A 25,528-nucleotide genomic window follows, 5' to 3' on the forward strand; every position below is an offset into this window, starting at 1 on the left:
TTGGCCCTGTGACTGATTACCTAACTGCTTCCCTTATACCGGATGGAGATAAGTGTTTCAGGAGTCGTGCCTCTGAAGATTAGCGGTTGGTTGTGCTGGAAAATAGAGTTCAGTAGCTGCTGATAAGCCTGAAGACCAATCACGTTTGGCTCAATCCATTTCATCTTGGGCACTGACGGGGGCGGAAGTGCGTCGCCTCGCCCTAAACTCTTCTGTAAAAATTCCCTCTTTTGTTCTAATTACCTCGGCTGAATGGATGCAATTGCATCACAAGCTCAGAAGGAGGGGCACAAACTATTGACACTATAAATGACTTTGACCGCTATATTCTACTGTTTGGTAATAACCGTATTGCCTCATATCTCTTATAGCCCAAAGCAGTTCTGCGCCATGTTTATTCAACCGATCCCTATGTGTATGTGACCGTTCAATAATTACCTCCTCCTTCTCGTTGCTGACTCCTAGCAGGGTGGGGAAGCAATGACAACTGGGCTTATCTGGTTGTCGACCATGAGAGTCGCGATGCTTTGATTATCGACCCTGCGAATCCTGAAGAGTAAGCGCTTGACTGGATTTACTTGAAAACCGGCTGACAAGGCCTCAAGGGTTATTCCGGTTCTCGTTGCAGCTATCCAGTCAAACAAACTCAATCTCGTCGCTATAATAAACACTCACCAGTCAGTCGTTGATAGTAACCGCTGGTTAACAGTACTTCGTACTAATATCATCTAGCCATTGGGATCACGCCGGCGGTAACCAAGAGATCGTATGTATCCTGTCTCTTTCGACTGTACAGACTAACGGGAAGACTTAGCTGGCTGCACTTAACGACCCCAAACTTGACATTATCGGAGGCAAGGATTGTGAAGGCGTTACGAAAACTCCAAGTCATGGCGAGACATTCAAGCTTGGGAACATCACGATAACTAGTATATATACTCCTTGTCATACCCAGGACAGTATCTGTTTCTTCTTCCAAGATGGGGACCAAAAGGCAGTTTTCACAGGCGACACCTTGTTCACTGGAGGTTTGTTGCCAAAGACTGGGAGAAATATCGTTCGCTTACAGAGATATGACAGGATGCGGGAGATTCTTTGAGGGGACTGCAGAGGAGATGCATTTGGCACTGAACAAGCATCTTGCATCGCTTCCAGACGATACAGTTGTCTTTGTAAGTCAGCCGATCTAGGATCAGCTTTACATAAGAAGTAGACTGACATATATAGCCCGGTCACGAGTATACGCGAAGCAATGCCAAGTTCGCGTACTCGGTATCGCAGAGCGAATCCTTGCAGCAGCTTCTGAGCTTCTCCGAGGCAAACTCCGTAACAGTGGGAAAGTACACGATCGGGCATGAAAAGGTCGCGCAGAATTCTTATCGGGTTGATTGAGAGAGCTTGACTGATATTCATTGTTTAGCGGCATAATGTGTTCATGAGACTAGATGTAAGTCTTCACATTAACAAGCTTCAGAGTTCAGCGCTGACCAAATAGGATCCGGAAATCCGAATGGCGACTGGAGAGACAGATCCAGTTAAAGTTATGGAGAAGCTCAGAGAGATGAAGAATGAGTTCAAGTGAGTAACTATGATCAGATATTCGAGACCACGGCATTTGGCTTACACTTCCCAGAGAACCTGAGGCGAAGCTGTGATGTATGCAATCACGTCGAGTATGGTTACAGTTTATGCTACTTCGTCAAGCAACGATCGTTTGATCTTCGGTTCAAATTTACAATACATTTTTGACAGCTCCTCTTTAGCTATGTATACGTCTGTTGATATTATCTGAGCATGTCAAAATTTCATGAAACTCTCAATCTACCCTACGGGCCGTGGATATGAATGTTGGATTACGTAACTTGGTAGCATGATGCACGTGCACCGTAAGCTCTCCGATCAACATATGAAACCGGGCAGGCAACAGTCAAGACCATTTTTCTTTTTCCTCTTTCATCATCACATTTCACTGAGGAGCAACAATGCAGGCCTATTCAGAGCCAGATCAGGACCCAGGACTAGGGCAGTCGGAGTCGCTGGAAGCAGGTTCGTCGCTGTGCAGTTCTTGTCCTTCACCTGACGAGATGAGGCTAGAGCAGAAACACTGAGACAAATAGAAGAAGGAGAAGAACAGTTTCTTTCACCGCATCAGTGGTCGGACTTTTACCACATAGACACTCCATCCTCGCCAGGTTCACCTACATGGTCACCAACTTCGCCATGCTACTGGTGGCCAGATGAGGCGGACGATTCTCTGCCTCATTGGAGAGACCATGTGAACGAGATACCGTTGTTACCTGGTCCACGGCCTCGTGCCCTTACGCCATTAGGCTTCCGGGATGAAGACCCCAATGAGGTGATTCAGCGACCTGTTGCGCTTTTCCAAAAGTCACCATGGTTTAAGCTTCCTCCCAATATTCGACGAGACATTCTGCGACTGGCCTTTGGTGATCGCCGTCTTCATATGAGTTTATCCTTTCGAGAGGGGCATACGTCTGATGACGAGAAGGTCGAGTCCTGGCAGTGGTTTGGCTCCGTTTGCCACCGGGGAGAGATGCCCAGGCAACCAGAAAATACCGGGGAACAGCAGAAGTTTTGGGAAGATGATTGCAAGCATGGCGATGTTGAACCCCAGAAGATTGGTGTGATGAGCTGGCTCCTATCATGTCGTCAAAAGTCAGTGATAAGCAATATGGTACATCTGGAAGAGAAAGCTAACTGAGGTTGCAAGTTACGCTGAAATGATTGACCTGTTGTACTCGAGCAACACAATTGCCATGTCTGGCGAGGCGACGATATCGCACGTCATGCAGCTGTTGCTCCCTCAGAGGCTCACTGCGATCACTTCTCTCGAGATCAGGTGGCCTCTTGAGAGAGAGAATGAAGCTTGTGCTGGACACCACGACGTTCACACGAACGCCATACGCAGGCTACTTCATCCTTTCCAGCTAAAGGTGGATCAGTTGAGTGTCGTTCTGGATACACTGTCACACACAAACTTCCCCAACCTTGTGAGACTATGCATATCGTTTGAGAAGGAGTACGGTCAGCGTGGTATCTCCAACCCCGAGGCGCACGATGTAATTATCAACAAACTGCTACAATTCGTCAAGAACAGGCCGAAGTTCCAGGAGTGTGCTTTCGCGCTACCAGAAAACATTTTCGACACTATCACTAAAGATATTCGACCTGTGGACTCCGATTCGGAGGAGGTTCGAAGATCTTGTAAGCAGGTCTGGTGTGCTTCCGATGGGAATCTGCATACCATACTTGCCCCCTTTGTAAATACTTATCCCGATCCTCCGCCGTATTTGGAGAACAGTGAAGATGCTGGCTTCTGGTTGTTAAGGATGAACTAGACTAGCTAGATAGGGTTGGATTTCCATCAAAAGACGTCTCGGCTAGGCAGCCATGATGTCTTAAATTTGTGTGACATCATCGCGGGCTTCAAATCAAATACCAATAAACTACATCGGCGAGGATTCCGGGACACGAGAATGGATTGAATGAGAATGACCATTTAATTCTACGGTATCACTTTGTGGAATCACTTGTGTAACGCCCAGTCCTGTTTTGCTCACTGCTCAAAGCCAACTGCCCCTCTTTTCTAGTGCTTCTCTGCACATTCACTCAGCCCCTGCATAAAAAAAAACAGGGGTCCATCCTTGAATTCTCGTTAACGTACAACCAAACAACTGAGACATGCACGCCTCACCTTGAGGAAAAACATTATTGCAGCTGTTTTCGTTATTCCGTCTCCGAAGCCTCCTTTTCGATCCTTAGACAATGCGGATCCCTTCTATATCGGGACTAGCCGTCGATCATAGATCACTAAACATAAACCTAGATAAACCCAAGATCTGATGCCCCGCCCTTTGTTCTGCATGTCCAACTCATCCCTACATCACCATGCCCGATGATTCTCGGAAATCCTCTCTAGAGGCTATTGCCCAACCAGAAGCCCTCCTACGCTCCGCCTGTACAGAGTGTCATCGACGGAAGCAGAAATGTAACCGTCAATGGCCCTGTAACAGCTGTCAGAAGCGAAAAGTCGCTGACCAATGTCGTTTCAGGGACGATTTCAAGGCTGGCTCCGGCGAAGATGCTTGGTCGGCTTCTGTTGAGGTGAAGAGAAAGAGAGATGAGGTGGGACGGGAGGACGAGAGCGATTCGGATGTTGGTGATGTTTTGGAAGCGATTGGATATGGTCGACTTCATTTGTTGACCAAGCTTGATCAAGACGTAGGTTTTCCTCTCTTCGCTGTCGCGTGTTTGCTCACATCACACAGTCAGGGAGTACAAAGCCTTCTGAGCAGTACAGGCTCGACCCAAAGAACAGCGCTCAATTGAAGCGAGCTTTGGACGTGTTACCGCCGAGACACGTCGTTGGTAAGACCACCAATGCTGTCGCGTGATCATCGTCTTACATTTAGCAGATTCCCTGGTCCAGAGTTTTCTGGACGTTGTCAACTTTTACTACTACATCGTCTACCCACCCTACTTTAGCAAAGAGTATGCCCGCTGGTGGGATGACTACACCAAAGGTCGACCTTGTGGTGTTCAATGGACGTGCTTGCTACTCATGGTTTGCGCGTGTTCAGTGCAGCATGTCGATGGCCAGCTCAGAACCAAGATCGAGAGTGATGTTGGTGAATCTGTCAAGGAACTAACGCAGAAATACCACGATGCTGCTCGAGAGCTTCACAGCGCTATTCCTGTTGGCTACGGACATGTTTACACAGTTCAGTATCTATTGCACTCGTGCTACTGGTTCAAGGCCGAGGCGCGGTTTGCAGAGTGCTGGCAAGTCCTCGGTGCTGTTGTTCGCGAAGCCCAAATGATCAGTGAGTCGATGATTATTAGAGTGGCTGGCCTAGTGCTGACTACTGTCTAGATCTTCATAAAAAACCCGAGGACCAACTGCCTGGATTCGAGCTGGAGATGAAGAGACGACTATGGTGCATCGTTGACTCCTGGGACTGGTAGGTACTGGCTGGAACCTAGACACCGCGCATGCTGATTAGACCCAGGCTTGTTTCATCACTATTGGCACGGCCAATGCTCATCGATCGTGCGGAATGTGACGTCGGTCTTCCAAGTCTTACGCTTGAAGACTACCCAGCTTCTCCCATGTTGCATCTCAAGCTCCAGTCCGAACTTGTCAGCCTCATATTCAAACGCTTTGGTCCACCAAAGATTCTGACTGAGCCTGATGAAATCCGAGACTACCAGGCCATTTTAGAAGGCTTCATGATGACCTTTCCGCCTGAGTATGCTCTGGATCATCCTAATACGCCCACTAACGAGGATCTGCCATGGATTGCCTTGCATCGTCACTACATGCATACTTGCACTCTCTCCATTGCTCTTGGCCCTTTCAGAGGATACATGGCCAAGTCGATGAAGAAGTCAACAGCACCTGCTATTGATCTCGAGTTTCGAGAGACAGGCATTGACTACGCCCTTCGTCTCATGGAAGCTGTCCATCGGTTCTTCGAGTACGTATGGACTAGAGATACGACCTTCCACTTTGTGCCATTCTGTATCTTCGACACAGCAGCGCTCCTCTGCTCAGTCATCATACACGCTGAAGATGGGCTTGTGCCACGCCGCGAGGAAGTTATCGGCTCTATCGCTAGAGCATTCTCGACTCTGAAGAAACTGCGCACTGCTACGAACACAGCCAAAGCTCCCTATGACGTGTTACGACGGCTGATTAAGAAACTGCCGTCGACCGCCGGGATGAAGGCTGTTGATGCTCATAAGAAGCGTCGATTCGATACACCACCTGGAAACAATGGCGCTGTTCACATTTCTGCAACCGCTACACTTCCAAGCTCGCAGCCAGCCAATATTGCGCCAGCTCCGGTACAGGTGTCGGTTCAACCTGCGCAGCATGTTCTTCCAGCTGCTCAATATCACCCATACAACAATCCGCCTGCAGTGGTCCCTGGCAGGATGCAGGCTGGTCAGCAGCCTTTCATGCCATGTCCCGAGCATGTTCAAGACCCGCAGTTCCAGAACTACCCCTACTCTCAGCAGATGAACCCCACTGTGCCAATCGGCCAGCTGTGGCCTGATGACATCACCAGAAACATGCAGAGTTTTACTGCTGGGCAGCCGCAGTTTGATATGGGATGGCAGACGATCTCTGACGCTGAGCTTGGTGACCTTGCCATGTTGTGGAATTGGCAGAGTCTGAATTTGGGTTTCACTACTAATCCTATCTACCAGAATCGGGAACAAATCTGATGATGGTATATATTACGAGTTGTCTTCGGAGGCAGGTCTCGACGCTCCTTTGAAGATATTCTGGTCATGGCATCATGGTCTAGGTTAGGTCTTAGGACCTTTACGGTAATTTGTTGACCAGAAATCTTCCTTAACTTCACAATGCTATCAAAAGTTATTATGCCAGAGTTTCCTTTGCAAGACTAGATTTCCAACTTGATTCTTATCCTTACCCCGCCGCTTGGTCCTCCCAGCGTCATTCCGAACGTCTTAAATACAGTCATAGGGTCAAGTCTGTCTAAGCTGTCTAATTCCCCGAAAGCCTTCACGACATAGCTGAAGCTGGTGAAGACTAGCCACGTGCAATACTTAAGACACGGATTGTATCCTGAGCCAATAGATCATGCCAATTTCCAACTTAGGCTGCACTGGGGCCATGAGGAAAATACGATGCGGAATGTTCTGGCTCGGTCCGTAATCTCCACCAGTTCTCCTCTGCGTAGTGTTTCACCTTTCAGCTAGCCGCCAATAGTCTTGGCACTGCCCTGTGAGCTGATTTTCCGGGGAGATTTTTATAAGTGGCTCAAGTTACCAGGACGATAGTAAGAATTGGACTCTCTTGCAAAGGGAATAGGGATATGGGGTTTCTCAACAGTCTCGCTTTTCCTTGTGAGATCTGATCCCAAGTGCCAGTCCCGCGGGGTCTTCAGGCATGTGACCAACCTCACCCCCTCAATCACATTTTTAGCTTGATGTAGACCTGGAAACTTTATCGACCGTTGGAGAACTTCACAAGGGGAGAACTCCAACAGCTTTTGACAGTTGAAATATATAAGAAGGCGGTTCCCAGTCTTACCCAGGCCCATCATCAGCTCCTTAGACTGTCCGAAATACCGACTAAAGCCTTCCAACCTATCCTGTCACTCCTTACAGTCACTCTTTTGCAATCATGGTCCACAAGCCTACCCCCAGTCCTAGCTCTGCTAGCGACACCGTTCGCTGGGAAGAGACTGATGTTCTCATTGTTGGCTCCGGTCCAATCGGTGCCACCTTCGCTCACACCCTCGTCAAGAAGGGCATCAAGGTTACCATGATCGATATCGGCCAACAGTGAGTTATCATCTACATGAAGATATACATAGCTGCTCACAGTGAGGAAGGGAAACTCGACGCATCGGTGATCATAAGAAGAACAGCGTTGCAGTCCAGAAGGATATCAGCTTGTTCACCAAGTAAGTCCACCCCAGCCAATATCGTACCACTGTCAAAGGCCAACATAGCATTCAGCACTGTTAAGGTATATCAACCCAACATTATAGGAGGGCTCCAACTCAAAGCATGTGTAGGGAGAATTGCACCCACTCTCTGTGCCAACCAATACGGCACGACCTGTCATGGAACCAGCATCCTGGGCTCCTCGGTAGGGTACTTCACTCTCATAATAGGGATCGTGCTAAGGAAAAAGACCTACCGACTCGGCCTACGTCCTCAATGGCCAGAACCCAGACCAGAAATCTTACGGCAACCTTCCTGCCGCAGCTGCGACTCGTGTCGTCGGCGGTATGGGATCTCACTGGACATGCTGCACCCCTCGACAGCACAAGGTGATCGAACGCTCTGACCTTTTCAGCGATAGTGAATGGAACACTCTTTACGGCCGGGCTGAGAAGCTCTTCGAGAAGACCGACGATGCTTTTGACGACTCTGTCCGCCAGAAGCTCGTCAAGCGTGTCCTCACCGAGGCGTATCCGGATCGTGAGATGAAGAGCATGCCCCTAGCTTGCAAGCGAAAGCACGATAACAAGGAGTATGTCGAGTGGTCTTGCACTGCTACCATTCTCGGAGAACTCTCAAAGCCTGAGTACTTCTATAAGGGCGAGGAACGACTGTTTGACATGAGACCTAACACTCAGTGCGACAAGCTGGAACTGGACCTTGATGGTCAAATTGCTTGGGCTTTGATCAATGACCTTGAAACGAACCAGCCGTACTATATCCATGCCAAGAAGTATGTTGTATGTGCTGGAGCTGTGCTAACACCCGGAATTCTCCACAAGTCTGGACTAAAGCCGAAGCTTCCAGCTTTGGTAAGATCCCTTGCCATATAGCCGTGATGTGAGATAATATACACGTTTACCCAGGGCCACTACCTGACTGAGCAGCCGATGGCTTTCTGTCAAGTCGTTCTCGATAGGACATTGGTCAACAGTGTCGAGGGCGAAGATGTCGTCAAAGCGCACAGAGAAAATCATGGAAATGATCCTCTCCCTTTCCCTTTCAACGATCCGGACCCTCAGGTTTATTTCCCGGTGTCCGAGAAGTATCCTTGGCACACTCAGATCCATCGAGATGCCTTCGGGTATGGAGAGGTCCCATCCAACATCGATCAACGCCTTGTAGTCGACCTACGCTGGTTTGGCTACATGAAACCTGATCAAGAAAACTGTGTCACATTTTCTAACAAGACGAAGGACCAATTTGGGATGCCTCAGGTAAGTGGAGCCAAGTCTTGTCATACGTTTAGTGTTTGGGCTGACCTTCTGAAACAGCCAACCTTCAACTTTGTCTTGGACGAGGAGGCTGAAGAGCGTTGCAAGCGAATGATCACCGAGTAAGCTCCTTCGCCGCATTTATAAATAGCTCAAAACTAATCTCAAACTCCTTTTCTTAGCATGATAGAGGTTGCTAGGAAGCTTGGAGGTTTCCTTCCCGGTGCAGAGCCCAAGTATCTCGCTCCTGGATCCGCCCTTCATATCTGCGGCACATACCGCGCGGGAAGCACTCCAGCTGACAGCGTTGTCAACAAGAACGGCAAGGCTTGGGGTGTCAATGATCTTGTTCTTGGAGGTTGCGGTGTCATTCCTACCCAGAATGCTTGCAACCCTACTCTCACTGCTGCTTGTTTCGCTCTTGCAGCTGCTGACAAGATCATTGAAGATCTTCACGTCGACCAGTGATGGATTGATCATGAATCATATACCTACTGTCTCATTTGTCACATTCCCTTTGTTAAACTTCGACTAGAAGCCTACTGGGCTGAACTTACCTTTCTGGACTTGGATCTTTTGGCCTTATTCAGGGTCATTAAGTCTGTTTATCAAGATAGTCATAATAAATTACTATCTGAACTCTCTGGTATCATCTTGAACACAGCTTCACAACGCCCCAACCTGGTATCATCTCCAAACAGCTCACCCCACTAACACCTCAACTCCCAACGATCGCACTTGACTAGCTGAATCTAAGCATCAACCTTGTTGATCTTGCCGGACTTGACATCATAGATGTAGCCAGTGATAGGAACATCCAGAACAAGAGGGCTCTTCTTCAAGAAAGCGATATCATCTCGAACACTCTGCTCAAGATCTCCGAAAGGGAGGAAAGCAATGTGATCAACGTCTTCACCAAGGTCCTTGCGAACCTTTGTCTTGAGATCCAGGTCGGAGAAGGTGAGCATGCCGCAGTCGGTCTAAAGTATGTCAGTCCTGCGCATTTCGATTGGGAAGGAGAGACAAACATGGTGGACAATGACGATCTCACGGGTGCCAAGGAGCTGCTGCGAGATGATGACAGAGCGGAGAGCATCTGCAGCTCGACCGCCAGCATTGCGGATTACGTGAGCGGAGCCAAGCTCGATCCCGAGAACCTGAGCTGGGTCGAGACGAGCATCCATGCAGGCAACGACAGCAACATGGCTACAGCCAATTAGATTATCTCAGTACTCGATATTTCAGAGGGCATACCGAGAGGGCGGGAGGGCGAGATCTCCCTTGGTGAATGCAGCGGCATACTTTTCATTCGCCGCCTCATACTCTGGGATGATTGAAGAAGACATGTTTGACAAGTAGATCAAAAGCTTTATAAAGGTCTGTTTGTTTGAAGAATCGGATCAACAAGCCAAAGACAATGTGGCATCTGCATAATGGCTTTTATACTCGCTGAATGCACATGTTACACTAAGGTTATATCATCGGCGCTCCTTTCCAGTTTGGGCATACGGCTCCATCACCATCCGCGGGGTATATGTCGCAATCTCACGTGTCAAGTTGATGGTGTTTGACTTGGCGCGGTGATGATTGATCGACAGTTTGAAGTCGATTTCATGGTTATGCAGAGTATTAGTAAAGACATGAATTGGAGGTCCCCGGAGGTCACGGAATTGGGTGAAGGACGCTGATTACTGAACAGAGTCATCAAATATCATGTCAGTTCGGACAAGTCTCGGCACGTAGGTATTGTCAATTTGTAAGAAAGCTGACTTTGGAATCAATTGTGACATGGCCGTGTCACCGGCGCCCTTCATAACTCATCAACAGTCATAACAGTCTGGCATCAACGCGGCATTCCAGCTTCTAGAATAACGTTAACCAGGTCCCCACCCGGGCCGGGCCGCATAAACTGTCAAAGGATTCACTAAAGCTGTTTTGGAATGTCATAAAGGTCTCTGACGTAGTCTCGTATAGAAAGCCACTGGAACAAGAAGAGGGTGGTATGTAGTGGGTCATGACCTTGATGCTCGAGCATTAATGAGATGGTCGATTCACGGCCCCACCAAGATGAGAGCGTTTTACAAAGAAAGAAAAAAGAAGGTATCATTAATATGACTATATGGCCTTCAATCGACTGGCCTATTCTCGTACACTCATAAGTCTACTCTCACAAGCCCAGGTCCTTCACTTCCATCACTGATTCCTATGCGCAGCTGCAAAACTGCTCAAACTCATCTTGTCATCATCAGCATACAACCCTTGCGCCGCCTGTAGCGTCTGCTGTACAGGCTGCGGCTGCACAGGCGGAGCCTCTCTTCTCAAACCCCGAATAAAAGCCTGATCCGACTCATCATCAATAAGAACAACCATCCAAACACCGACAGCTCCGTTTGAACCCAACAAAGGCGTGCAGTGAATCCAGCGATTACGACCTGGGTTTGCAGGAGGAGCTTGACCGCCGTCACCGCTGGCAGAATGATCCATGGCGCGAGAGTTGCGGTTCTTGGTCTGTACTTCTGCCTTGGACAGCCATCGGATCTTGGCGGTGAGACCGTTGCCGCCTGCGAAGGCTTGGGTGAGGGTCTCGCGAACACGGTCGGAGCCGCCGATGCGCGAGAGGAATGAACTCTGGAGCATTCCGGGCACGCGAAGAGATGGTGATGCGAAGAGGATGCGGAGACTGGGGTAGGGTCGGACGAGGAGGTAGTGTTTGTAGATACCGCTGAGACGACCTCCGAAGCTGGCCATGGCTGTGTCGTGGAGAACAGGGTCAGATGGACGTCTGTTGATGGTAGCGTCGTCGCGGAATACCAAGCGCGGCTTATTCCAGTTGGCAGGTACGGTATCCGTTTGTCGAACATCTTGCTGGTGCGTACGGTGGAAAGCGCCACCTGTTTCGCGAACAGTCTTGAGTTCTGCGAGATCAAACATCTCAGCCAACTCTTGGAACTCATCTTTCTCTTCGTCCTTCTTTCTTTGTTCCGACTCGCCGGGGTACCGCTCATTCTCGGGGTTCTCATCCGCCATGAGTGCCTCTAGTGAGTCCAAACCAGCGCATTCCTTAACGAGACCGGAGACATCGACTTGAGCACCCAAATGATATCGCACAATACCTCGGGAGTCGTATAGCGGAGAGACCATGAGTAGGTTCATGAATGGGGATCCATCGCGACGGTAGTTGAGGAATGTTTCGCAGTGATCTTGGCCTGCTGCAAGCTTGTCGCGAATTCTCTCCACGCTGAATGGGTTCGTCTTGGGACCTTGGAGGAAGCGACAATTGCGGCCGAGAACATAATCCATTCCGTACTGCGTTGTTCTGTGGAACTCTGCGATCACGTTAGCATTCGCAATAAGATGATACTGGCGGGGAACTTGCCTTCACTTGCAAATACAATCGGATTGTCTGACCTCGAAGGATCTGTCAAACAGAACACCTCTGCCAGACCTTCCGACAGGTCACGCAATTGAGGTGCCAATGTATCTGTTATCCTTCGCTTGATTGTAATGCTGACTGTCTGTATATACGTGTGCGTGATATACGCAGGTAGATCGTGGTTCACCATGGCCTGGAAAGCCTCGGTAGCCCGCTCCGCCAATGCCTCGTTGACAGTCGCAGTAACAGGATCCACCGTGAAGTCGTGACCATCAATTGTCTTCAGCGATCCTGTCAGTGAATTGGCGTAATTGATCGCCTTCATCGCCTTGAGCGTGTCAAGGTAGTATGTCAGGAGGGGTACCGAACTCGGCCGCGACGCAGATAAGAAGTTCGTAAAGCGCTGCAGAAGAACAGGATCGTCGAAGATGACAGACAGATGCTTCACTGAGAAAAGCAGCTCAGACTGTGTCTCGAGGGTATACTGCTTTCCCATCGCATGCGCCGGAACAACGAGGTCGAACGACGCTGGGTCATATTCCTCCTCGGTCAATGGCTCCAATCCATCACGATCCAGACCGGCGCCTTTTGCTTGCAGCGCAGGAAGATATGTTGGAACATATACAGAAGAAATTGACGATGCCTCTCTGTCTTTATGTGACCATATTTGCGATTCTTGCGTTCGGTACGACATGGCTCGACTCGATGCTCTCGATGAGGGTGCCTGTAGAAGCTCTGGGTCGAAGTAGGCCATTCCGTCGCCTAAATCCTGCGTTTCAAAGCTAAACCGTCAACCTCCCTCCTCAGCTACTCAATTGGAGTATAGAATACCTCTGCTTCATTGCGATTTGTCGTCTTGGTGTTTGCGCTCGTAGCGGAATGGGCGGAGGTTGAGAATCCATCTCGTCGTCAACGAGGTTAAGATGTTGGGTCTGCATTTTTCAAGGGACCAAGTTCTAATACCTATGATGCAGTGCTACCGGTAGCGCGAATGCGTAATAAGCCACGACTCAGATGGAAAAGCAAGAATGAGACAAGGACCTATTCCATTGAGTGGCTAGTATACGCCCGGACAAAGGGTGTCGATTGCTTTTTGTTTCGTTTCGTTCCGTTTCGTATCGCATCCCTACCTAACTCCCCTGTCCGTATAATCTGAGCCGTCATTTTCCAAATAACGCCAATCTTAGCTTCTGAGGAATTGGTCGATCAATCCTTATTGTCCAATGGCGATTTGGTTTCCAACGCTCAGGTCCCGATCGTGATGAAAGGGGAAGCTTTTCAAGATCGTGATTTTGGGGACGGAAGTTAACGAGAGCTAACTTAGCGGGTTGGGCTAGTGTGTTCCTGACATGAACTCTAGTCTCTACCGACATGGTTACATTGGGCAGCGCCGTTGACATGGAAAGGATCACGATGCATAATCGTATCGTTGAGTTTAACTGGTGATCTTGAACCGGGTACTCTTATGAGGGGCTGGTAGCTTCACTGTGCCGCAGTCCAGCTAACTTAGCGGAATATATCCCGTCACGACGCCATCGTGGACCAGGTGTCACTAGCAGACAGATGACGTACGCCTGTATTCGTACCTGAATTTGAAGTCTTCCGGTTCTGTTCAAAAAAGAATGCTGAAAACAATGCTGAAGCTACCACTTCTCAGTGGACTTGGCTGTCTGCAGAGCTGCAGGGTGTAACCCCAATCGGAAGAACACGTCAATTTGGGAATGAGACACGATATGTCATTTCCTACGAGGTAAAGCGCCATACAAAGTGATTACCAATTTGGCAGTAGGATATTCACCAGTAGCCGTTAAGCTGTCAACGTCAACGGGCAGTCCAATGAACCGTCTATACCGTTGTCATTAACCATAACAAGACACGCCAGTCAAAGCGTTAAATATCGCTAGGGAATAATCCCTCCGATGAAGATGTTTTTCCCTCTTGACAGGCGTGATTATCGCGTGGCTTAATATCACAGGGCCCTTGCGTCTGACATGCAGTAAGGAGAGTGATCACCGCATGCACGTTTATCCCTTGCTGCCCAGCCTTATTCCAGCTGATCTTTTCTTGTTTTTTTCACCCTTGCAGTTGATAATTGTGACGATTGAAATGATCGATGGGTTGATCGCCATTCACGTCATTTGAGACCAGTAGAATTTTTTATTGAGGCCCGTAATTGTGGTTTTAGTTATCGGTGATCTGCAGTACCCAGCGCTTTGGGCGGTAATTACAGTGGAGGTCACATTTTTCTCAATTCGTGGTCCGTCGGCATCTCCACGATCCGAGAGCTACAGCCCCCATCTGGGACATCTCCCGAGGTATTAACAACGCAGGCACATGAATAGTCGTGAATAGCTTCAATCAAACAATAACAAGATGATAGAAATATCGCTCTATGCTTAGGTCTTACCCCTCTTGATCACGTCGCGTCAGCATTTAGGTTGGGGTCTGAAGCTTGGCCTGAACCTGGTTTAAATACAACTCTAGCGGTCATCCAGGCAGGGTCACTTCTATTTCTGCTTACCCTTGAAACCCCATCTCGATAGTAACCAGAATGTCGGAAACGAACCCGATCCCAATCATTCTCTGCGGAAAAACTGAATTCATCGGTGAAAGAGTGGTTGAAGCTCTCAAGCCAGAAATTGAAGGTAAAACATCGCCCCAGAGCACCTTCAATACTGATACCGTCAGTTGTTCAGTTCGTCTTACCCGGAGACTCGGGACAAGTCATCATACCAGCTCTTCTTGCCAGTAAAGGTCCGCCATCTCATCCTGACAGCAGCGCCATTGGTTCCGGGAATTACAATAATGCTCCCCGCGCCGTTGTGCTAGGAGGGGCTTTTGAAGAATCCGACATAGCTACCCTGCGATATGCCGTCAAAACCGTTAATGGAGCCCGCGGTGTGGCTTGGCTCCGTCAGGATACAACCCAACCAGCACCTCCGGTTACATCGCCTGAGTACCCTAAGCTCATGACAAGGAGGACCAAAGAGGCGATAATCAAGCTTGATAAGGAGGGGAAATTGGATGGAACATATGACGGACTTGAGTGGTACTAGGACGCGATAATGAATAGTTATATTACAATGTTGTGATCAAAAGAATGCGCTATCGTGTATGAGCAAACGAGACGAGAGACAAAACCCGAAACTAAACTGAAATCGAAACTGAGCTCCAAAGCGATTCAAAAAACACCTTTATCACTGCGTCTCCTTCTCTTCCTTCCCCTCCTTCGCACCAATCTGACATCTAGATCCCAATGTCTTGAAATTACTCATGCTCTGACTCTTCATGTTTCCCATACCCGTCTTCCAATTCGCAACCTTGGTATTGACGTTCTTACCAGCTCGATCAACACTGTCGCTGATACTTCTATCAAGCTGGTTCAACTTGGCTGTAGTGCCGTTCTCGAATGCCGTACAACGATCCTTGAGTCCCTTGTCGATTTGATTGGCCTTCTCCGTCATAGTCGTACTTGAATTGTTGGCGAATGTCGTCCAGGCTTTCTTCTTCTTGTCAACTGCTTGGTTCCACTTGTTGAGATGGCGTTGGTAGTAACCCCGGGCAGCGCTGTCTTTCGTCTCTGATGTCTCAGTAGATGCAGTCGATATGCTCTCCCTTCTCTCATTTACGTTGCTGTTGTATTTCTGGACCGCCATAGACGCTTCGTTCTCTTTGTCCTGGGTTGGTAGAGACTGGGTTGAGTAGTTTGGATGGTGGAACCCTTTGTGATCCTCATGGTTTGTTGGGGGGAGGACTTCTTTCTCTGGTGAGTCAATACACTGCGCTTGAGCAATACGTTCGGTTGGGTCATAGATTTGCTTCTCGTCATGTCCATCATGAAGCCTCAAGTCGTGCACCTCCTTCTCAAGCCCATGATCATAAACCTCTTTCTCCGCGGCGGGTATATAGACCTCCTTCTCATCATGCCCCTCACTCACAGCATAAACTTCCTTCTCATCGTAGCCATCCGTCCTCTGAACGACCTCCTTCTCCTCAGACACTGCGGGGAGAACCTCCTTGAACGTGTCTTCCCCACGTCGATCAAAATTTCCAGCGGAAACGATTGGCGTAGGTGGTGTCAAAATAATCTGAACGGGATTTTTACCCGACGCCGAGGCAACTTCAACTGGAGACGAGCCCCCGTTCGTATGCTCTTGTTGCCCAGACATGGCGATGATGATGACCTCAATTTGTTTCTTGGGAAATTGCAACGTCAAGCAGGTTTCATCTTTGCTGTGCATCTGCCTAAACTAAACTGGGAGGGGCGTAAGCAATATCCTTGTTGATTAGGTAATGCAGATTGACGGTCTGTCATCATGAAACGAGAATTAACTAAGGTTTCTCTTATTAATTAAGCTTCATGAACAGTTCTGTTAGCATTCACAGGGTTCTGTTATGGTGAATTCCAGCGAATTATGCCAGGAAGGGGAAGGCCTCACATTTTCGCTTAGCTACATACCCATTAACGCCACTCACCTTCAAATTAGACTTCCGACACTGATGTTGAGTTCAGGCAGACAAAACAATAACAAATCACTTTCTAGTTATTCTTCAAACTCTGAAATTTATCAGAAAGTCTCTTCCTTATTAAAAAGTTGAATTAAAAACTTTGCAGGGTATTCGCTTTCTACAAATTCATGATAACTCCAGCTAAACCCCACGCATCCAATCAATCCCTTTCAGGTTTTCTCACCCCAAACCTGAGTATCTGTTATATAGTCGAGCGACGTGGCTCAAGGCTTAGCCTCGCTCTCTAAGCTCGTGCTTCTTTCTTCTGAGCATATTCCTGCCTCGAGTCGTGCCTTTCCCGGCTTGTCTTGCTTTCTGCGGCGTGACTTGGAAACCTAGATGATGGAGACAAAGCCCTTATCTCCCAAAGACCCCATGAATTTTTCCTGAGATTATCTCCGGCCTTCGAAATCTGTCATCACAACATGTCCGGTTTCCCCGACCAAGTCCTGCAAACAGATGTGGCGGCCAAGACAACGGCTCTCGAGATCTTGAAGCTGTTTCGTGTTTGTCTTAGTCTGACCACCCCAGAATTCGAAGAACTTGTGAGCCTGGCTCAGCTGGTCCTGGACAACACTCAGGGACCGCGAGGACATGTCACGCTGGCTCTTGAGCCCCATTTTCAATTCTCTCCCAAGACGAGCGTTCTTCATCTTCAAGATACGGACTTCGTCGTAGAGAATTTTGAGATGGTCAATGTCATTTGTGGCTTCGAATTTGACTTGTGGGTCGTCGTTAGGCGGCTGACCTTGGTCTGTTTCATGCTTTGGAACCTCTGGTTCTGTGCTGAGTTGTGAGGGACTGACATGGTCATATGTCGGTGGTAAGTAGGAAGATGCGACGTGTTGGAAAGGCGCTTGGGCGTTCACTGTAGGATCACACGGGAAACCCCCGAACTGGCCATGCGCGTCAAAATAGCTATCTAGACCACAGGCGAGCCCATATTGGTCGTTCATGTCGAGCTTGACATCTGGGGCTGACTCGCCACTGACCCAAATCTCCCAATCTTGAGCGTCCACACTTTCCCCTACTGTCGATTTCTGACCCCCATCACCGAGTCTAGTGTCATCTACACACATACTTTCGTGTCGATTTTGGGTAGAATTTGGTGTGTGCTGGAGAATGTCAGTATCTTGTAGGGGGGTCAAACAGGATGGTGGCTGTGATAAGCAAAAGATATGATGGTGAGATAGGTAGAGTTGACTGACCTTTAAGTGAGGTATTCTTGGGTACCTTAGCTACTTATATGATTATTTCTTGGACTTGCAATAATAAAATTTATAACAAAAGAGAAAGAGAGATGGAAAGCGAATATATCGCGATATTTATAATACGCTTGCATCTTGAAGACTTCACGATAAACTGAAGAGACCTCCTGACGAATGAGTTTATTCAGTTTGTGTAAACTTTATCAATATCTCAGCAAAGTATCTCAAGGGTAATCTAGAATGTAACTGCTATTCGACTGCTCAACTTCAGCATTGACAAAATCTTATTCATTCGATCGAAGAGTTCTTGTACATAGACGTCAGCATAATTGGCCTGCTTAAATGTGTGGCATTAACCCTATAGTGTTACGGGGAAACACTATAAAGTTGAGAACTTTTTTACCAACTTTACTTTCTCTATATGCAATGTGGCTGATGCTTCACTTGACTGTGATAAAGTTAGAGTTCATTGATAGTGGCCAGTAATCCATTCATTCTGACAACTGAGGCTCTCCAGGCGAATGGTATCAAGAAGCTGCATCAAGCACTCGAAACTCAAGGTGATTTCGCCTTTTTCCATTTCAACGGCTGTTTCTTGAATAAACTTTGGAGCTTTGCCGGAACTTCTGATAGGTCATTTAGCCAGGGCCAAGCGCTTTTGACATCTCATCTATCTTGATGACACATATTCGGCCGGAGTGGAACCAATAGACCGATCGCTGAGCAAATAGCTCTTGGTGATAGCACTATTCTGGCGGTATATTTCGAGGCCTATACTACGCTGTGGTGTGCGAAGATGATCACGTGGCGCATGCCAGAGGTATGACTCAAATATCTGTCCTATAAACGCTTTATTTCCATCTTTCATGCTTTACGCGCAGCATGGTCATTGGTCACTTTACTTCGGGGGCATCGAAAACCCGCCAACATCAGCACTATGAGTAATATCCAAGCTTTGTGCTGGCATGCTAAAAAGGTCAAGGTACATTTGGATAAACCCTATAGAAGCTGAGAGACCCGATTGGGCTCTGCGATATTCCCATGACTGTACTCACTCTATTAGGTTGGGTCGCAAAAGGCTCAAAACTCTAACAAAAAGGCAAATAAAACGTATTTCAATGCCTGCACTGCTGCCTATTCCTTCACCTCACCAATTTTTGAGACCTAACCAGATCTAACACCCAAGTTGTTGTCCTCATCCTTAGGGCAATCCTCATCGTCATCAGTATTGAACTCAACAACACACGCAGAGTCTTGTGCGATAGCGATGCCAATAAAGGTTGTATCAGTCTTGCCCTCTCCAGTACCAAGGCTGTTTCCATCCTGGTCCTTGACCTCGCATGACTCAGGGTCACCAGCAAAAGAGGATTTGCAGCGGAACTTGCGCTCCTTGGTCCAACAATCGCCTCCGAAGGTGAACTCGCGTCCGCTACCGGTGTTGTAGCAGGGAGAATGGTCGGCTGGATAGGCCTTGCTGTAAATGGCAGTGCCGTCGTCTTTGAGGATTGTGAAGCCGGAGCTGTGGCCGCTTTGGCTTCCGCCTGAGGGTCCGGAGATGGTCGAGAAGTCACCTTGAGACCAAACAACACGGAGATGCTCGGCTGCGACGGTGGATGAAAGAGAGGCAACCAAAAGGCTGGTGAGAATGTTGCGAGGCGAAGGCATGATGGATGTTGGATTGGTGGGTGCCAGTTCCGGTTTGTTTGTGCAGGATCTGAGGAATAATGCTTGTGTTTGATGGAGAGATATTAAATTATGGTCTGCCTACGATATATATATGCGTGTGTTTTCTTTCACTGTTCTTGGAGTTGCACTCAGTAATTCCCAATTCTACAATCTCCAGCCAATTCACTTTCCAATGTCGCGTAAATGACATCATTTCGAACGGGCTGATGTCGCATCTTGAATCCTTCGATGGGATAAACTTGCTGCCTGTTTCTGCCCGTAAGGAACGAGTTGGGATTTAATCCTTTCTACCCCATGAAAGACCCCTAAGCCTCAGGAGATCAAGAAACTCGAGGCTGAGCTGACTGCAAAATCTGCCGATCAACTACCGAATTCAGTGCCAACATTCATCGATCCTTGCCAACAGACCAAGATATTCGTTTATCGTTACTTCGCAAGTGGAATTCCATGCTCAACATCTCCACTGTCTACGTAATACTATCGGAATATTGTCTCGCATGACAACTCAGCTGAGTATCTGAGGTCAAGGGATTGAGGGCTTGCGATGTTACGATTGGATAATAATAGTGAGTAAACTCGGTAGCCGTCATATCCTTTACCTGTTTGAGACGCGAAGCGGGGATTGGCAAGGCATAGTCAGGGCAGATCTGCATATAGAGCGGGAACAGTGATATGCGAAGGATTTTAGGGCTTATTATCATCAAGATGTCTCGACTTGAGGAATTTCTATCGACTTTTGAAGCACGCGTCAAATTGAACCCACAAGGAATCAAATGAACAAGAGGGAAGTGACTCACTTCCTATTATACAACCCACTTACAGCTGGGCAACTAAAGAGTTCAGTTCCCTTATTCCGGGTGATTTGCTACTGAGACCAAGGAAAAGTAACCTTTAGGATTTCCAAGGCATAAATGTTCTACCCTGAACCCTAGTATCTCAAAGGCCTCGAGTACGCACGAGGGACGGAGACGGCTAAATAGGTTTTCCCGAGAAATAGCTCGATTCTGTTATAACCTGCTTTCATCGGTGCCTATCCACTTCTAGCTCACCTCTCATGTGACAATAGCTGAGTTCTCTAACGGCGGGAATAAAGGTGGAAGCTTTTCAGATAAGCTTCCATCCTTATGCAAAGTATATCGTGCGCAGTATTTTATCGTCGCTTCTTCTTTTTTCACCCCCTCTCTTTCTTTCTCTGCATTATCTATTTGCCACTTTATATTAACTCCATGTGTAACACCATTTTTTCCCTTTTCTTTTGCTCATCAAGTTGAATCAACTTTAGTTCAACTTACTACTGATTTCAATCATATTCATGATATAGGTCAATACTTCCATACGCCGCGGACCACAAACACCGGATAGTCCACGAGGGTTGAGACTTAAAGACAAGGTCAGCAGAATTATCCGCTGACCATAAATATGAAACGACTGGACCTTGCCAGTGGATGTACTCTATCGCCACACTGACTTGGTATGACACGATTTTGCAGACTTTGATCCACATAAATATGGCAATTGTTCATATTCAACTTAGCATCCTACTTGCCTCAAGGCCCAAGCTCATCGTACAGTGTCAAGCCATTCAGGTAGCCCCAACTGGCAAACCCCTTGAATTGCTCATCTCCTCGTATGCCCCATCTTCTAGCCGTTGTTCATGCAGAAGTAGATGCTGTAAACATCCCAACCATCAACCTTGTACAGGATAAAAGGGGAACCTCTGGGACTGAAGCCCTTGTAGCAGTTGAACTTCTGATATCCGTTTGTTCCCGTCCCAACCCAACTGTTGATCTCCTTACTACCAGCGTCGGCAAAGATGTTAGAGGTAAAGCTCACACCGCTTCCAAAAGTGCCTTGGCATCGTCAGTAAACCTCCATAAAGATTTATCATACCCACTCACCTTTCAGAGACAATCCTTCCCACTGAATGTTACTTCCGTGTCTGATGTCGACATAGTCGTCAGGGCGGGCCATATTAGCGGCAGAGTGGCCCTCGCCGTAATAAGCCATCCCACTGGAGATCTCATTGCCCTTCCTGGAGTTGACCAGATAGACATATTCCCAAGCGGCGACTGGCTGGACTCCGACCAGTGCGGTAAGGAAGGAGGCGATCTTCATGGTGCTGGGGTAGATAGGTCAAGGAGAAGACAGACTGAAGAGAGCGAGAGTGATGGAAGCTTTTGCGATACTTGAGATATTAAATACTCAAAAGAAGAAGAGGCCTGCTTGTCAGCAAGAGATGTTTGGCTAAAGGGCTCCATAGATGTTCCATTACCTCTGGGTCTACTCCATCATGAAGCTGGCATCAGCTACGTACTTTGCAAATACGAACTTCCATGAGAGATGTGAAGGCATCACCGACACGTTCCCGCTTACGAGGTCCACATGGACAGCTTGTCCAGTTGACCACTGAACCGCTGGATACTTGCTGTATTGATATTCTAGATTAGTCCATGACAACAAATCTCCGTGCTGTGCCTCTAGATTAGTGATCCGGCCGCCAGTGCACTGATTGCCACTCCATGGGCCCTTGGATGAGCCACTCTCACTGGAGGACGTTGGCGCTGATTATCTGTCACTTTATCCACGAGCACCTATTATGGCTGGTCAGATTTGTCTAATTTATTGTTTAGCAGCCCAGTTTGACCTTTCTTTGTACGTTTCACTATGTCAGGGTAAGATCGGAATGTACAGATCAACCCGCCAGTAATTCTGGGAGGCGAAAAGCTGGAACGAAGGGAAATTGATGGATTTACGAGCATACTACAAGCATTTGTCAATAACAGCGATTACGTAGCAACGCTTTAAGTTCTCCGAGCTTTGGGGGATCTAGGCCATAACCTAATAATCGGCCGTAGCTTTAGTCCAACTTGAAGCACCAGAATTGAATGATTCTGCAGTGGGTAGGGCGAATAATGCCTGACGTGACTCGTTGGCTGGAGCTCTGGCATTTCTAATGAGTCACACTGTAGTATATGGTGTAAAATCACGTTTGATGGAGATTTGCAGAGGCCAGCGAGTCATCAGTGTTCATTTTCCCATCCGCCTTTCATGGCCAGTCGCTCTAGCGCCAGCAGATCGGCAACTCTCAGCTCGGCCTTGAGACAAAAGTCCTCTACGTACAATAAGCCACTGCCAATAGCAAGTCTTTAGTTTGTAGAGCTGAATAATTTCTCCGACTCTTGTAGCATGTCGATGCTCTGCTTACTGATGAAGTCCGACTACCCCTGACATGGCCGTTGCACTACAGCGAAGTCGGTTAGCTCCACTGTCAGTCTTCAGCATGATTGGAGAGATTCCAGTGGACCGTTGGGTTTAGTTGGCTGCTCAATTCTACCAGCGCTGAGCAAAATATTACACGATGGACACTTGTCCCAGAAGTCAGTGCAATCGATGGCGATTAGCATGTCCATGTTTTCTTTGCGGGCGCAACAAGATCGGATATTCACGTTGATGTCTCCCATAGCGATGAAAGGCATCTGGAAGAGGACATACTTGAAATTTATTTAAGCGCGGAGGGCCTGAAATCTATTTCACCCCTGAACCTTGAGAAACTGCATCATGTGTGTTTGCTACGAAAAGAGAGGACTGCATGTGTAAGTGCAAATATTTGTGGTTTATTTTCTTTCTAAAGTCTAGCACATGCCGCCATCAATACAAATCCAAAATGAAAGTCCAAATGTACGGCTATACCCCCAATCTGTTGAAGCATCCCACCGTCAAACATGCTTACAATTGCGCCCACCATCTAGCGTATCACTCAAAATTTCTCAATCTAGCCCATGGTGTTAAGCCTGATGTTAAACCTGGTGGCTGTAGGGCTCGTAGGCAAGATCTGTCCGGGGAGATGGCGCCAGACCACGATTATGATATGTCGGCTGCATCTCGTGATCATCATCAATAGGGGCATAAGCTCCAGAGTGAGTACCGCGCTCGAGCAACCCTTTTCCTTCAGGATTATTTCGCTTGCCAGTGCTGCAGCAGAGGGTTGGTATTATCCAGAGGAGGTTTGCAGCGACAGCAAAGGCGGCACCAATCCAGATGATGGCAAGAAAAACGATATTGACTTTTCCCTTGACTCCGTAGAGTTTGGCTGTAGTTTCCACTGCACCAATCGAGACAGAAGCCATGATGGCGGAGAGAACAGCTGACACGAGAACAAACGCAGAAGCAAGGCCACTTGCCATCCATGTCCAACAGGTGAGCTCGCGAGAACATACTGCAAAGATACCAAGTGCAATCTCGATGGCCAGTTCTATCAAAGCAACGATGAACGCAACTTCAGCTCCTTTCGTCATCGATCCGAAGGTTTGGATAGCAGCGTTGATCTCTTTCGGCAATTTGACCTCAACATCCTTATCGACACTCTTGATGTAGTTTGTGCGTATGGTCTTTCGAACCCAGTCAAATTTGGGGCTTGAACACTCTCGCTTGTCATCTTTATCGGTGTGACAGTATCCCCAGAGTGTAATATCGTAGGTCTTGTCAAGACCAAGAATTTCGGCTGTGATATTCTTTTCGATCGTCTCGGCACGTGGCAAGATCTTGTCGACCAGCTCACTTGCAGGACTGATGCTGAGGTTCTCAAAGTCGAGCTGGATGATGTGGAGGGATTTGTCTGTGATGCCTGCGAGTGCGGGGACAAGGGTGAAGATGGCAGCCGCGATTGCGAGTGCGAATGGCAGAAGTACGCCAATTACACGACCAACGATCATTGTTGTTAAGGTTTGGTGTTTTTTTGTACAGTGTTTGTTGATTGTGATGTGAAGCGAGTGTCGGTGACAAAGCGAAGGACTAGTTTGCAAACGAGGATGTCAGCGATGTTCAATTACAACAGCTCGAAGCGGTGACCTTATACAAACTCAATCATCACAATCTCACGAAAGGAACCTAAAGCCCATCTCGTTCTCACGAAAAGCCTGTTCCCGAATTTCGAGTAGTTTCGACAAAGAATCCCTGCGATGTCAGAAACTCAGCCACTCACTCCGACCAAATGCTGGAAAAGCTCTTATCCTCAGCCTAGCACCATCCTTCAATTTCTCCCACAGCTTTAAGTACATAGGTTTCCGGGGTATCGTTGTTATTGTCGAATTTTGTTGAGGTACGGAGCGCCTATCTTTTGTTCTAATTTTAGAGTGGCCGGGAACCTGATTACTGAGCGTTCCGAAGGCGAGCTGACTCTTGCGGGCCGCGTCTTTGCAGGTTTCATTATACCTGTTTGTCCCACAAGGCTATTGTCAATTGCTTGTTTCTTGTCTGATTTGAGGTAGACATGTAGGTGTGCCGGTTATGCCGCTCCGATGCGGCTTTCAGGGGCCAACTGCATGAATCAGGTTGTCAGCCGCCCATCTCAGAGTACCATGCGACGGATGAGTTTTTAGCACAAACAAAGCTATTCCAAGCTTGACCAGCAGCGATCAGCCTCTCTTCGGTAGACCTACTTCAACCCCAAAGGTTGGTATGGCAACCGATAGTGACCTCCTTTAGCTGTGTGATAATCAATGTACACAAATCTTCTTTAATGCGCTGCTTCAGGTTTCAGACTCCTTATCCCTTCATATCACGCACCGGGCCTGTGTATACAGAAAGCGGCCGTTGGCCTTTCGCTACACAAGCGTCAACTACTCAAAGATGTTCCAGTGATTTTTATTTGTCAAACTTGGTGGTTTTTCTAGTAGGAGATTGTGGTCCCAATCTTGGTTGTAGAATAAGCGCCCTACATACTTACCGTTGGGCAAACTTTGTGCGCGATTGCTAAGTTTCCCTCAGCCATCCATCCCAAGAAGAGACAGGCTGAGTGCGATTTGAAGCGACATATGCAAGCAGAACATCAATACCTTCCAGTCTATTGTTTGTATGACTCATCTGCGGGATATAAAAGCTCCCAATCCGTTTCTCAGCATCACGAACTCGCCCTGTCTTCCACCTCAGATTCTTTTGCACTATGCCCATAACTTTAGAACCCTTGTTATACAACTCTTTATACATGTGTGTAAATTTCATTAGTAAGCTGAGGCTCTACATAACTTCAGTTA

General features: G+C 47.8%; 12 protein-coding genes across 12 annotated transcripts; 5 read left to right on the forward strand and 7 right to left on the reverse strand.

The window, feature by feature from the left end:
- Window positions 1–390: 390 nt before the first annotated feature.
- Window positions 391–1,655, forward strand: BKA55DRAFT_694986 (beta-lactamase-like protein; the record flags this gene model as incomplete). Its single annotated transcript, XM_046200104.1, has 10 exons — window positions 391–415; window positions 469–556; window positions 606–677; window positions 733–766; window positions 815–1,028; window positions 1,081–1,172; window positions 1,228–1,362; window positions 1,421–1,447; window positions 1,496–1,578; window positions 1,634–1,655. 10 exons carry the CDS (start codon window positions 391–393, stop codon window positions 1,653–1,655), a joined length of 792 nt encoding a protein of 263 aa, XP_046044570.1.
- A 150-nt stretch (window positions 1,656–1,805) lies between these two features.
- BKA55DRAFT_138610 (uncharacterized protein) lies at window positions 1,806–3,629 on the forward strand. Its single transcript, XM_046184885.1, has 3 exons — window positions 1,806–2,046; window positions 2,121–2,676; window positions 2,732–3,629. The coding sequence occupies exons 1-3, from the start codon at window positions 1,983–1,985 to the stop codon at window positions 3,357–3,359; spliced, it is 1,248 nt and encodes a 415-aa protein (XP_046044571.1). The 5' UTR covers window positions 1,806–1,982; the 3' UTR covers window positions 3,360–3,629.
- Window positions 3,630–3,841: 212 nt separating this feature from the next.
- BKA55DRAFT_623593 (uncharacterized protein) lies at window positions 3,842–6,517 on the forward strand. The gene is made up of 5 exons (XM_046196809.1): window positions 3,842–4,242; window positions 4,290–4,389; window positions 4,437–4,844; window positions 4,895–4,982; window positions 5,031–6,517. Exons 1-5 carry the CDS (start codon window positions 3,910–3,912, stop codon window positions 6,250–6,252), a joined length of 2,151 nt encoding a protein of 716 aa, XP_046044572.1. The 5' UTR covers window positions 3,842–3,909; the 3' UTR covers window positions 6,253–6,517.
- Window positions 6,518–7,180: 663 nt separating this feature from the next.
- Window positions 7,181–9,188, forward strand: BKA55DRAFT_694989 (uncharacterized protein; the record flags this gene model as incomplete). Its single annotated transcript, XM_046200105.1, has 8 exons — window positions 7,181–7,341; window positions 7,392–7,463; window positions 7,519–7,528; window positions 7,578–7,651; window positions 7,697–8,318; window positions 8,373–8,723; window positions 8,781–8,842; window positions 8,903–9,188. 8 exons carry the CDS (start codon window positions 7,181–7,183, stop codon window positions 9,186–9,188), a joined length of 1,638 nt encoding a protein of 545 aa, XP_046044573.1.
- Window positions 9,189–9,352: 164 nt separating this feature from the next.
- BKA55DRAFT_666989 (carbonic anhydrase) lies at window positions 9,353–10,197 on the reverse strand. Its single transcript, XM_046197801.1, has 3 exons — window positions 9,975–10,197; window positions 9,749–9,926; window positions 9,353–9,700 (listed from the first exon to the last, which is right to left on the reverse strand). The coding sequence occupies exons 1-3, from the start codon at window positions 10,064–10,066 to the stop codon at window positions 9,473–9,475; spliced, it is 498 nt and encodes a 165-aa protein (XP_046044574.1). The 5' UTR covers window positions 10,067–10,197; the 3' UTR covers window positions 9,353–9,472.
- Window positions 10,198–10,913: 716 nt separating this feature from the next.
- On the reverse strand, window positions 10,914–12,847 carry BKA55DRAFT_597801 (uncharacterized protein; the record flags this gene model as incomplete). The annotated part of the gene is made up of 2 exons (XM_046196124.1): window positions 10,914–12,046; window positions 12,097–12,847. The coding sequence occupies 2 exons, from the start codon at window positions 12,845–12,847 to the stop codon at window positions 10,914–10,916; spliced, it is 1,884 nt and encodes a 627-aa protein (XP_046044575.1).
- Window positions 12,848–14,420: 1,573 nt separating this feature from the next.
- BKA55DRAFT_579487 (uncharacterized protein) lies at window positions 14,421–15,158 on the forward strand. The gene is made up of 2 exons (XM_046193863.1): window positions 14,421–14,738; window positions 14,782–15,158. The coding sequence occupies exons 1-2, from the start codon at window positions 14,645–14,647 to the stop codon at window positions 15,147–15,149; spliced, it is 462 nt and encodes a 153-aa protein (XP_046044576.1). The 5' UTR covers window positions 14,421–14,644; the 3' UTR covers window positions 15,150–15,158.
- Window positions 15,159–16,326, reverse strand: BKA55DRAFT_579488 (uncharacterized protein). The gene has a single exon (XM_046193864.1). It carries the CDS (start codon window positions 16,260–16,262, stop codon window positions 15,291–15,293), a length of 972 nt encoding a protein of 323 aa, XP_046044577.1. The 5' UTR covers window positions 16,263–16,326; the 3' UTR covers window positions 15,159–15,290.
- Window positions 16,327–16,994: 668 nt separating this feature from the next.
- BKA55DRAFT_544001 (uncharacterized protein) lies at window positions 16,995–17,681 on the reverse strand (the record flags this gene model as incomplete). The annotated part of the gene is made up of 1 exon (XM_046190652.1): window positions 16,995–17,681. One exon carries the CDS (start codon window positions 17,679–17,681, stop codon window positions 16,995–16,997), a length of 687 nt encoding a protein of 228 aa, XP_046044578.1.
- A 1,238-nt stretch (window positions 17,682–18,919) lies between these two features.
- On the reverse strand, window positions 18,920–19,592 carry BKA55DRAFT_579490 (uncharacterized protein). Its single transcript, XM_046193865.1, has one exon. The coding sequence runs from the start codon at window positions 19,473–19,475 to the stop codon at window positions 18,975–18,977; it is 501 nt and encodes a 166-aa protein (XP_046044579.1). The 5' UTR covers window positions 19,476–19,592; the 3' UTR covers window positions 18,920–18,974.
- A 1,545-nt stretch (window positions 19,593–21,137) lies between these two features.
- Window positions 21,138–21,611, reverse strand: BKA55DRAFT_597804 (uncharacterized protein; the record flags this gene model as incomplete). The annotated part of the gene is made up of 2 exons (XM_046196125.1): window positions 21,138–21,346; window positions 21,395–21,611. 2 exons carry the CDS (start codon window positions 21,609–21,611, stop codon window positions 21,138–21,140), a joined length of 426 nt encoding a protein of 141 aa, XP_046044580.1.
- Window positions 21,612–23,293: 1,682 nt separating this feature from the next.
- On the reverse strand, window positions 23,294–24,208 carry BKA55DRAFT_522340 (SUR7/PalI family-domain-containing protein; the record flags this gene model as incomplete). Its single annotated transcript, XM_046188570.1, has 1 exon — window positions 23,294–24,208. One exon carries the CDS (start codon window positions 24,206–24,208, stop codon window positions 23,294–23,296), a length of 915 nt encoding a protein of 304 aa, XP_046044581.1.
- Window positions 24,209–25,528: the final 1,320 nt, after the last annotated feature.

Source organism: Fusarium redolens, assembly GCF_020744475.1.
Source record: "Fusarium redolens strain MPI-CAGE-AT-0023 chromosome Unknown BKA55scaffold_17, whole genome shotgun sequence".
Taxonomy (NCBI): domain Eukaryota; kingdom Fungi; phylum Ascomycota; class Sordariomycetes; order Hypocreales; family Nectriaceae; genus Fusarium; species Fusarium redolens.

What these genes read in the sequence shown, in the direction of transcription:
- BKA55DRAFT_138610 (XM_046184885.1), top strand. Translation starts at nt 1,983, where the DNA reads ATGCAGGCCTATTCAGAGCCAGATCAGGACCCAGGACTAGGGCAGTCG. An exon ending in GTCGGAGTCGCTGGAAGCAG is followed by an intron (nt 2,047 to 2,120) that starts GTTCGTCGCTGT and finishes GACAAATAGAAG; the next exon opens with AAGGAGAAGAACAGTTTCTT. An exon ending in CTCCTATCATGTCGTCAAAA is followed by an intron (nt 2,677 to 2,731) that starts GTCAGTGATAAG and finishes TGAGGTTGCAAG; the next exon opens with TTACGCTGAAATGATTGACC.
- BKA55DRAFT_579488 (XM_046193864.1), bottom strand. Translation starts at nt 16,262, where the DNA reads ATGTCTGGGCAACAAGAGCATACGAACGGGGGCTCGTCTCCAGTTGAA.
- BKA55DRAFT_579490 (XM_046193865.1), bottom strand. Translation starts at nt 19,475, where the DNA reads ATGCCTTCGCCTCGCAACATTCTCACCAGCCTTTTGGTTGCCTCTCTT.
- BKA55DRAFT_623593 (XM_046196809.1), top strand. Translation starts at nt 3,910, where the DNA reads ATGCCCGATGATTCTCGGAAATCCTCTCTAGAGGCTATTGCCCAACCA. An exon ending in TCGCGAAGCCCAAATGATCA is followed by an intron (nt 4,845 to 4,894) that starts GTGAGTCGATGA and finishes ACTACTGTCTAG; the next exon opens with ATCTTCATAAAAAACCCGAG. An exon ending in ATCGTTGACTCCTGGGACTG is followed by an intron (nt 4,983 to 5,030) that starts GTAGGTACTGGC and finishes GATTAGACCCAG; the next exon opens with GCTTGTTTCATCACTATTGG.
- BKA55DRAFT_666989 (XM_046197801.1), bottom strand. Translation starts at nt 10,066, where the DNA reads ATGTCTTCTTCAATCATCCCAGAGTATGAGGCGGCGAATGAAAAGTAT. An exon ending in CTCGCCCTCCCGCCCTCTCG is followed by an intron (nt 9,927 to 9,974) that starts GTATGCCCTCTG and finishes AATTGGCTGTAG; the next exon opens with CCATGTTGCTGTCGTTGCCT. An exon ending in AGATCGTCATTGTCCACCAT is followed by an intron (nt 9,701 to 9,748) that starts GTTTGTCTCTCC and finishes GACATACTTTAG; the next exon opens with ACCGACTGCGGCATGCTCAC.
- BKA55DRAFT_579487 (XM_046193863.1), top strand. Translation starts at nt 14,645, where the DNA reads ATGTCGGAAACGAACCCGATCCCAATCATTCTCTGCGGAAAAACTGAA. An exon ending in TCTCAAGCCAGAAATTGAAG is followed by an intron (nt 14,739 to 14,781) that starts GTAAAACATCGC and finishes TGATACCGTCAG; the next exon opens with TTGTTCAGTTCGTCTTACCC.